At 46.7% G+C, this 11,302-nt stretch overlaps 1 protein-coding gene across 1 annotated transcript; it reads right to left on the bottom strand.

Moving 5' to 3' along the window:
* Nucleotides 1-35: 35 nt before the first annotated feature.
* On the bottom strand, nt 36-9,960 carry LOC119543867 (muskelin-like). The gene is given in 5 exon segments (XM_037848689.1): nt 36-121; nt 534-683; nt 1,246-1,378; nt 4,854-4,923; nt 7,757-9,960. Coding segments are annotated over 5 exon segments (2,643 nt in total).
* Between the last annotated feature and the right edge of the window lie 1,342 nt (nt 9,961-11,302).

Consider the following 11,302-nt stretch of genomic DNA (forward strand, 5'->3'; position numbering starts at 1 on the left):
CCACCTGTGACAGGCTGGATCGTGCCCCTCAGGGCTCAAGCCCCGAGGCCGGTCCCGCGGGTGTGGGCCCTTTTATAAATGGGATCAGGATCCTTGGAGATCTGATTGGGAGGAGGCCAAACTGGATGAGGGTGGGACAGTCCTTATCAGCAAAGGAAATTTGGACTCAGAGGCAGAAGCCACAGGAGTGGACCGAAGAGGCAGACTGCCACGTGACAAGGCAGAGCCCAGTGGCCACCGAGCCCCCGCCAGGAGCTTGAGACTCAAAGGCAACGGGGGCTGCCCAGCACTTGGCCTTGACTTTGGCCTCCAAATTCAAATAACTCCTGTTGCTGCAGCCCCAGGTTGGTGATGTTTTGCCCTGCAGTGACAGCCCTGCAGGAGCCCTTAATAAAACAGACACGAGGCCCTTCTTGATTGAAAGGATCTGTTCTTGATTGCTGGTTTGTGTAATTGTTTTATTCACGTCCCTTCTCTCTCACCGGACTGCCCCTGTCACAAGAGCTCATTTCTGTAACTTACCCTGGCCGTACCTTCCAGCGGGAGGACGGAGGACAGAGATGGGTACCCAGGAAGCACCTGGGAAGGGGATGAGGAAGCACAGAGGGAAGGGACAGAGGGACACCCGGGGAGCGACAGCAGCAGGGCCCCGCCCGCGCTGAAAACGCTGCACCCGCGCAGCCCTGGAGGTGGAGGGGGTGGTCAGAGGCCACCTGGGGGACGGCATCTCCACGGGGCAAACAGGCAGGGCACCGCACACGGGCAGACACAGACACACAAACACACACACACACACACAAGGACACAGACAGACACACAAACACTCACAGCAAAGACACACAAGGACACAAAGACACACAGACAAAGAAACACACAGACACAAAAGGACACACACAGACCCAGACATACTCACAGACACAAAGATGCAAATACACACACATACAGATATACACACAAAGACACAAGGACACACAGAGACACACAGATATACACACAGACACACAGATGCACACACAGACACACATACAGATATAAACACAGATACAGAGGCACACAGACCCTACTCACACTCACAGATTCACAGACACACAGGCACATGCTCACAAAGACACATGCTCATAGGCACACACACCAACACAACAGACACACTCAGAGTCACATGGGCACGCACTCGCAGACATGCACAGATACACAGAGACACACCCCCTGCCAAGCACACAGAAGCTGAAACGTCGACTCACGTACTCCCAGCCCGGTGGCTCTCAGGATCCCTTGTCATCACTGGGTCCTGCAGGGCCCCTCTGCCCCCCTGCCCCTCCTGCTGGCCTGGGACAGGCTCCCCTCCCGCAGCAGGGGCCCGCGGGTGCCCAGCTCCCTCCTGGAACAGGGCAGGGTGGGGGGAGCAGAAGCCTGGGCCAGGTGGGCCACCAGCTCAGCCACCAACCTGGCCTCTTCCCTTCCTGGAGGCTCACGGCCCGGGGGCAGGGCCCAGGGGACAGGCCTGCTCACGAGGTCCCGGGGGCCGGGCCAGAAAGCAGGTCACCGGGGCACATGGCCACCCGGAAGTCACCCTCCCGCTCCCCGGGCAACACTGGCTGGGAACCAGCTTTGTTACAGGCCCAGCCTTGGTGCTGACCGTGTTCCTTGGAGCAGGATTGAATCTTTGTTGCCCTTGAACTTAATGGCCCAGAACAGAAGAAAATATTTTGACCAAATGAATCAATTCCTTCCGCAGACAGCTGCCAGGCGGCTCTAGACCCGGAGGCAACCAGGTGGTGCCAGTCCAGGGGGCACACAGCCGCAAGCCTGGGGGGAAAGGTGGGCGGGGGGGCTCTGTGCTCCCCAAATGCCCTCAGCCCCATATTGCCCTGCGACTCTCCTTGGGCTCTCACCCACTGGGCACCTCTGGGAGTGGGAGGGCAGAGCCTCCCTGTCCTCCCAAATTCTTTACGTGACCCTGGCCCTGGATCTTCCTGGCTTGGTGCTGATGGAATAGCCCCTTCAAGATGAGATTTGGGGAGTCCCCCAGCAGGACTGGGGGTGGGGATGTGTCAGCTGTGAATCTCGCTCCACAAAATCAGTGTGCAAGAGGCTCTAGCTTGCTTTATGTTCTCGTCACCCGCCTTCATTTCTGGTGAGGGTCCCCGACCCACTGGGCTGCAGGATGACAAGCTCCACCCTCCCCATGCTCCCAGCCCCCTTCCCCTGTGGGGGTGCTGGGTCTCATGCTGGAGGAGGGGACGTCAGGACCCAGCCTTGGAGCTCAGAGGAAAGCACGGTTTGAAACAACACACATTAATTATTGCAGTTTCTGTAGGCAGAGGTTGGGACACGGCTGAGCCGTGTCCTCTGCTCAGAGATGCAGTGACGCTGCTGGCTGGGCCACATTCCGTTCTGGAACTCAGGGCCCTTTGCCAGGCTCATGGAGTCCTTGGCAGGATTCATTTCATTGTGGTTGTAGGATCAAAGTTCCGATTTCCTGCTGGCTGTCGGCCCACAGTTCCTGGCCACAGGAACCCCCCTCGACATGGCAGCTTACTTCTTCACAGCCGGCTGGACAAGCTGACCGCTGGACCCTCCTTTACGGGGCTCGGCTGGTTAGGTCAGGCCCACCCAGCATAATCTCCCTCTTGATTAGCTGGAGGTCAACTAATTTGGGACCTTAATTACTTCGGCAAAAATGCCTTCCCCTTGCCATGTAGCATTACCTAATCATGGGAGTGACATCCATCATATTGGCATTCCTGCCCGTACCCAACGGGACAGGATTGCACACAGGCCATCTTGGAATTCTGCAACCACAGTGCCTGGGCTCAAAAAATCAACCAGAGAGGCACTCCCCTGGGAGTGAAGGACTGCGCACGGCACACGGCTAGTGGGGCAGGGAACAGCCAACCAAAGCCTCCCACTAGGGGAGTGTGGGAGCCCTGGAGCTCGGGCTGAGCCCAAATGACCCAACTCCCTTCCCAGCTTGCAGGGCCCAGGGATGCAGTGAGAGACCAAACCCCAATGTTCAGAGGGGCTGGGGGCCCACTTCACTGCTCTCCTGATGGGTGCTCTGCAGGAAGGTGCCCTGGGCAGGTCTTTTCCTGTAATGTGCAGCGTTCTCCCCCTGGGATCTCGGGCAAACCACGCCCTGTCCTGATGTCTGCTTCCTCTCCTAGAATCGAGGCAGTCGGACCAGCTGGCCCCAAACATCCGATTCATCAGTGGCCTCTGTGGCTCCATCATCTAACTGTGCAAAGAGAGTCTCCCTCCATGAGAGAAACCTGGCGCTCCGGTTTAAATCAGAAGGCACATTTCCCTGTGGACGTACGGAGTCAGGCTCGTGCACAAAAAACTCCATGATGGAGCGGGTGAAAACTTACAGCACAGACATCCTGACACCCAAGCCTACAGGGACACGGTTCTTTATGAGCCACAGTCATCATTACTTTTAGCAGGAATCAGAAAAAAATAGTCCATAAGCAATCAACTTACATATTGAATATTACTTTTATATGGTTACCCCAATTTTTAAAGTTCTCTCTTGGCATTGTATCCTCTACATTAAAAGTCAGAGTTTTCACCGGCACCATGCAATCAGGTCACCTGCAGTCACACACACACTCACCTGCACACAATGAGCTTGCAAAAGAAATGCCAAGTAGAGAATTTCAGCGCGGGAGGGCCCTGGGGTTATCTGCTCTGAGCCCACTCAGCATCTGAAGCATCACTGCAAGACCCCTGCCGACCCATTCCTCAGTCTCTGCTCAAATATCTGCAATGACCGGGGACTTTCTGCTCCCCAAGACAGCCCATGCTCCTTGGGTTTCTTTCCAGCCACATCAGCTTTTCATATGTGCTCCCCATTTGCTTTTCCGGGGTCACTGACGGGAAGGCTGACCCCCTGAAGCAGTTGTCAGGGTGAATAGATGGTAAGTGTGAGCATACTTCTTCCTCTACCTCTGATGTATACAATGGAAGACATAGGGAAGTGCAGACCCCAGACCTGTACCTCCTTGTTTCTTCTAAAGTGAACCCCCAGTGTTGTTCAGATTGTTGAAGTGCCTGCACCTCCTTTCTGGTAGGAGCAGCCAGTGACCCAGATCTGGCCCGTGATGTGCCGGGGTGGGGATGGGGGGAGGCTGGGGGGGTAAGGGGGGGACCCATCCCCCACCCCACCCCCACCTGGGCCTTGAGCCTCCTTGCAGTTAAGGATAAAACTCATCCTCTGATCATTATCTCAGTTGTGCCCTTCCAGAATGCCCTTATCACCTCAGGCCTTCGAGATAAGCAGGAATGGGTCTGTCTGCCTAGAAGCTGGCACCCCAGACTTATCTCAGTGGAAAATTCCATGGGAATTTCTGAGCACCAGGTTAGATTCCTCAGCTCAACCATCACCTTGGCCGGTGGCTGCTCGCCAGGCTGGGCAGGCGGGGGAGGAGGGGGCAGCGAAGGAAACAAAGGAAATCCCGCCTGAGGTGCCCAGAGCCCGGCGGGACAGCCTGCAGCCCAGGCCTCTTATGAGGGACAGACTGACTAACAGCACTGGCCAGAAGGAGAGGGGGATCAAAGAAGACTTCTCCAAGGAGCAAATGCTGAAACAGGGAGCAGAAACTGCGGGACGGCCAAGAGGAGGAAGGGCTTTCTGAGTGGGAGAAGCTGCAGGAGGCCGTTGTGAGGGGGCGGCTCGGTGGATTGGGGAGCAGGGGGACAGGGGGCACGGTCCGCGAACTCGGGGTCTGGGGCAGGTGGCGAAAGGGCGAGGGTGGAGAGGCAGCAGGGGCCCGGCCGTGGGAGGTCTTGCCCACCTCAGTGAGGACGGGGAGTAGAAAACCAACTAATGAAAGTAGCTGCCTTTTCCTAAGCACCTGCGAGGCGCCCGGCACTGTGCTCGTGGGTCCGTCTCTGCCCGAAAACAGCCAGTCGGTGACACCAGGGCTGCAAAGAGAGAAAGCGTTTAATGCTATGCACGCAGCAGGAGAGCAGATGGACTATCGGCTGCAAACACTACCTCCCATAGTCTAAGGAGTTCAGGGTTTCGTGGATCCAAACCAGGAGGGATGGAGTTGTGACTATTACAGTAGTAAGTATAAACAGGGCTGAGACTAGGCGAGGATAACCACTACAATACTAAGTACACAGTGTGAGAAACAAGCACTATTCCTAAAGAGGAATAAATGCTCACCCGATTGTGGAGAAGAAAAGAATTTATTTACCATCTTGCAAGAACAGGCCCAACCAAAATGTGGGGTTGGAGCCCAGAATAATAGACCCAGCAGTATTTATTCCCTACCCCTAACCGCAAGTCCCTCCCCTGTTTCTCCATTGGCTGGATACTTCAGAGGTTACATTCTATTCCACAAGCCTAACTAGCCCACGCAAATTTGAAACATGCAGCCCGCCCAAATTGGAAACATTTGAAATACCTTTCCGGCACAAATTTGCAACATTAGGAATGGTTGGAACAAATCCCCACCCCTCACTATACTGGTTATGCCCAGGCCTCTTTTAGAGCCAGTCTGGGCTAGTTTGGTAAAAAGTTATGAGGCTATTTTGAGAACCTCTATTCTGAGGCTCCACCCTGCAAGGATAGTAGATAGTGGGCGGATAAGCAGGGGGACTGACTGTGGATTACAGTTTGTCTTTTTAACCTTCTACCAATTCCTTAACTGCCCCACCCTGCTAGGCACACCTGTCCTGTGTGAAAGCTAAACTTAATCTCATTCTCACAACAGGGCTGGGGCCAGGCTAGGAAAACCATTATAATATTTGGTCCACACAGGGCTGAGGCTAACCCAGAGTAAACATCACTAAAGCAACTGTAAACAGGGCTGAGACAACAACCCTTACGATAGTAGGCAGTAACAAGGGGGCGGCTAGTCAAGTTTCAGTAATGTCAGGTATTAACTTCTGCCTATTCTACAACACAGAAAGAAAAACATCGAAATAATGATTCCGTAACCATCAGCATTTGTTAATTATTAACTTCTCGGTTGCAATTCTTTCCTTTAATTGTTGTCGATTCCTCAATCTTGAGGGATATCTAGGTGATGATTGTGCTAACTTCTTTGTACTGAAAAGGGTGAAACCTTATGGGGTAAAGGAATGAAACTGTTTGTTCCTGGAGAGCTTAACTGGCATGGGAACAAACCAGAGACTTTAACTTTCTGAAAAATAAACTTAATAAGTAAAACTTTTATAGACTCTCAGATAGATCCCAGGGTATTCTTTAGGGTTTTCAGGAACACTGTAGTTTGGGGCTTGGCATACGGTGGCATTTTGTAATATCTGGCTGAAACTTGCATAATAGCAACCTCCAGAGTGACTTCTCAACTCTATTTGAAATCTCTTAGCCACTGAAACTTTACTTTGTTTCATTTCTTTTCCCCCTTTTGGCCAACCAATCCCACGTTGCCAAGGAGACCTGCACCCATGGAAGTCATGACCCGCGTAGAGGGGAAGGTAGTGAGTTTATTTGCAGAATTTGACTTAGAGAGAAAGAACACATCTGAGCAACAAAAGAGGTCCTCTGGGGGTGACTTTTAGGCATTAATTATAAGTAGGCTTAGCTTTTCAATTACAAAAATAAGTCTTAAAAGTGCAAGCCTCAAGATCGAGGGCTTGGCTTATTGAATTGGGGGCCCCTACTGCTTAAGAGAATAGCAGGAATTCCTCAGATGGGGCAATTTTAGTTCCGTGCTTTCTTCCCCCAGTCCCTCAAGAGACCTTGCAAATACTTTTTCATTTTATGCCCAAAACAGTCTGAAATGAATAAGGGTATGACATCAACTTGTCCAGAATAGTAAGATCTCATTCTCTATTTTAGCTTCCATGCCACATAAAGATGAATCAAGTTCTTTAAATAAACTGGCCAGACAAATTAAATTAGTGTGCCACAGAAAATTTAAATTTTGGACAAAATACATATTTCTTCATTTGGTCTCAGGAAATTAAAGTCTTAAAATACTGACAATGTCATCTTGTACCCTGATTTCTGATTCACCTTACTCCTAACAAGATCTGCTTCATTCACATCTCTAATTGAAGACTGATGTCTTTTTCAGCTTCTTTAGCAGTTGCTGTGTGGGGTAATGCTGACTTTCAGAGCTGCCGAACTCTGTGTCTGAGTCTCAGGTGTCACACAGATACCCAAAGTTCCAGGGACTGACGAGGTTATACACAGAGAGCAAAGCATCTCAGAATTTAGAAATTACAATTAAAGTTCAAGATCAAATGTGACTGCTGTAAGAGTTTACAATCTAGGTCCTAATTTTCCTATCAGTATTTTCTAAATGAAGGTATTTCCAGAAATAAAAACATTTGACAGTTGACTTATATTGGGGTCATCAAACACAAACCATAGCAGAAGTTTTGTCCTGTCTCAGCTTTACACACTTACCAGTTATGTTAATTAACAGGTAGAATATAAATTACAGACTTGCCTTGCTTCTCTTTTAAAGTCCCATTTTGTTGACAACATGTGCTTTTATTTTTATTTTTTATTTTTTTTTTGAGAAAAAATATATATATATTTTTAAATGGAAAGTATATCAATTTTACTTTATTAGCCTAATTTAGGAATGGGAGGAGAATGGGGTTGAGGTCAGGTGTGAAGGAAGAGGGTTATAACTTCTGATGATAAAGATCCCTTCAAAATTCTGGTGCAGTCCTCAATCACTGCAACCTAATTTTCAGTCAGTAAAGTTGAAATCCAAAATACTGAAAGCAGATTCATGTTCTCCATTTCTGTGTCCAGTGACTCTTCAGTTACCGTGTGATGAGGTCTACCAGGTTGCCTTTAGGAGGGGTCATGCTGTCAGGAAAGAAATTTACTAAGGTGTCAAAGAGCTGAGTTCTTTGAGCATAGGTGTGATCCACATCTGAAAAGCCTAGAGCTGTAAAATCTGAACCTGATTTGAACAGAGCTGAAGCTAGGAGCTGAAACTCTTTTGTTTCTTCTGGGTCTGAATGATCCACAGTTATATAAAGATCATTCTGTAAATATTTCAGAGCACTAAGGGGATCCATTTGGGCCTTTTCCTCAAACCTGTGTTTTCTTATGAGGTATTTGCAATGCCTCAGTAAGTAATCTTTTGAAGGTCTACATAACTTCAGCGACCAGAAGTCATCTAATCTCATCTTTGGAGAGCAGGATTTTCCTGGATTCCCACCAAATAAATAATGAACCTTGTGTAACTCATCATATACAAGCTGATGGGCAAATCTTGGACATGGTTCTTCCTCCTGGAGACTTTTACTTGGATTATCCTTTGTAGCCTGATCATTCTTATAGACACAAGACCAACTATTCCTCACAATGTCATAAATCCAGAATGAATTTCTGACATTTTATTCCCTCTTTTCCTTGTCTTTCCTGAGTCCAGATAAAACATGTATTTCATTCAGTTCTGGATTAATGGTTGCTCTCTGTGTGAATCCAGTCATTGGAACCATTCCAGAGTCTTTCTTGGTGCCATCTGATATTATGTCTACATGATCAGAGTCCACATCATAACTGAAGAAGTCATTCAAATAGGTCTTCGATCGCTGGCCACCAAATACATATAAACAACGATTTTTTGAATGGAATAGCATGCAGTGTCCTATCTGAGACTGGATGTCCTCAGGCCCAGCATTACAGGAGTCTTCTCGAAGAAGTTTCCAGGACTGACATTGACAGTTGAAAGCAAACAATCCACTGAATTGTGGTTCACTGGCTCTGCTGTTGTCTACACTGCCATTACATGTCAAAATTCTACCACCAAAGGTGTAGATCATGTGTTTTTCTGAGTCCATACACATCTGATGATCAAACACCAATTTTAGTCCTCCATCTGCTGCAGTATCCTCACTTAGTAACAGCCATGTGTTTGTGTCAATGTCATAACGATAGAAGTCACTTTTCAGGGATTTGCTGTTCCTCACAGAGGAATCCAAATACCACCCCAAAGTGTAGATCTGTCTTCGTTGAATGTCAATGCACATTTTATGACATGATCTGGCACTAGGCCCATTCTCTTTCTCAGTGTCTCTAGAGATACATGTCCATTGGTTCTCCTTCACACAGTACGCCCAGAAGTCGGCAAGATCTTGTGTTCCATCCCAGCCACCAAACAAATAAACGGTCTCTGTTTGAACATCAATAACCATCTGATGGCCCCCTCTCATTCCTGGTCAGTTATCTTCTCCATCACCTTTGGTGCTTTTGGGAATGATTTGACTCCATCGTGGCTTATATTCCTGCTGACTGATGTACTGATTGAATAAGCCATCATTTACAGCTTTTTCAATCAATTCTTCGCAAGCATCAAAATCACCCTTCAATACCAGTTTGTCATGAAGATCTGTTAACATGGAATGTTCCAGGGCAATCTTGGTTTTCTTTTGCAGTGATTCAAAGGCTTCTGTATAGTTGTGTTGTCGGAAGTGTTTTAGGCAAAGGCGAATGGCTTCCTGTTCACGGTACTTGCTATACCAGTTGAGACAGGGTTGTACTACATCAGGATCATCAATGCCTCTCAGCTCAACATACCAGATGCTAAAATTAAAGCTGGGTCCCCAGGATAATAGTGGAACTATTTTAATGAATCGACAAGGAAACATCTGTTCATCAATTTTATGCTTCAAAGTAAATGTTTCTTTATTATAATCATTCTTTAAGCCACTGGACAATAGCTCTGTCATATTTTCTTCGTTCATTCCACCAAAGACTTTAAATTTCTTCAAATTGCAGACATGAGTTTTCTCATATTTCCCAAATGTGATATTCTGGACTATAGCAGGCCTTTCAAGCTTCAGAATCAAGTACTGAGGAGGATAGTTGCTCTCTGAAGACCACCTTGAAGATTGGTCATTTGGTTTATCCACTAAAATGTTCTCGGGAAGGTAAGTGGAGGAGAAGGAGCTCCACTTGTGTAGCGCATAGGGCAGAAGCCGGCACTTGGGCACCGCAGCAACAACCCCACCAGCCGCCATCTTGTCAGCACCCGACAACATGTGCTTTTAGAGAAGCATTAGAACACGGTGGCATAACTGACAAGCAAATTTGGTTGTTTCCGTGATCTGTATCAGTATCAGGCTTTAAAATGGACATGTGAGAACATTTTCAAATCTTTGGGAATTTTATACAATCTCTAAATATATGAATAGCATTTCACTCTTACAAATTTAACTAACAGAAGGATAGAAAATACCTTTTACTTGCTCTACTACCTCTCAAAACACTTCTATGTATTATCACCTCAGTTTTACAAGGTAAAAGAACAAATCCTTTGCAAAAGTTTGAAATAAAAGACATCCTTCAGGGCTCGATTTTGGGAAGGCAAAATGCCAAAAGTTGTTAGGTTTGAACATGATGTTGAACAGGAAAATGGGTTACTGTGAAACAATATATGGTTCCTTATTTAATCAAAGTGACAACAAAAAGTCTTCTAAAATAAAGAATGATAAGGTCAACATAAACCTCAACAAGGAATTTTATTCTGATGTGACATAGGGTCTTTGACTTAGGCAGAATACTCAGATGATTAAGAAAAACTTTTTATCACCTTTCATTAAGATCAGACCAATAATCTGCATTATTATAACAGAGAGAAAACTCAGTTTTGTATGAATACAATTTGATGCAAAAAGCGCTTACAAAATATTATAAACGAGCCTATCCAATTTTTGGTCAACATAGATTATGACCATCAGAATTCACTTTCACAACCCTTCTACAACTTTCCATATTCACCCAGGCTTTGTCCTACACATTCTCTAAAACAAAACTACACCCCTTTCTTTACCAGAGCAAATCTTGTATACTTTACATACCCAAAGACCTTAAGTTACCAAAAAGATCTTTGATACTGTCCTTGAACATCCTACAAAACATAATTATTTTTAAAATAGTTTGTCACGCTAATAATTTAATTTCATTAACACAAACTTACATTTTTCACCATCTTAAAGAGCTAATAGATATAATGTTCCTTTTTCTATTGGAGGTTAAAAAAAATCTCTTTTCAATCTTAAAATTATGAACAACCTCAAAAGCATCAAACTCTGGAAAATATACAACAATTGTTTAATTTGTCCCGAGCATAAATCCAGGAATACTTTTCCATAGCCCTGAAGGACATTTTTCTCTTACCTAACTGAAATGTTGCAATTAGGTCTTATTCAATTACCCCACCCCCAAGGCTATTTATATTTTAATAATGATTTGTTTACTGTGGTTACTGTCACAAAGGTATTACTGGAAAAAGAAATTTTAACTGGGGAATTCTCTCAGAACAGACATGGCCTATTCCACAACATTTCCTCTGTGCCTACC

The sequence above is a fragment of the Choloepus didactylus genome, chromosome 9 (genome assembly GCF_015220235.1).
Source record: "Choloepus didactylus isolate mChoDid1 chromosome 9, mChoDid1.pri, whole genome shotgun sequence".
NCBI lineage: Eukaryota > Metazoa > Chordata > Mammalia > Pilosa > Megalonychidae > Choloepus > Choloepus didactylus.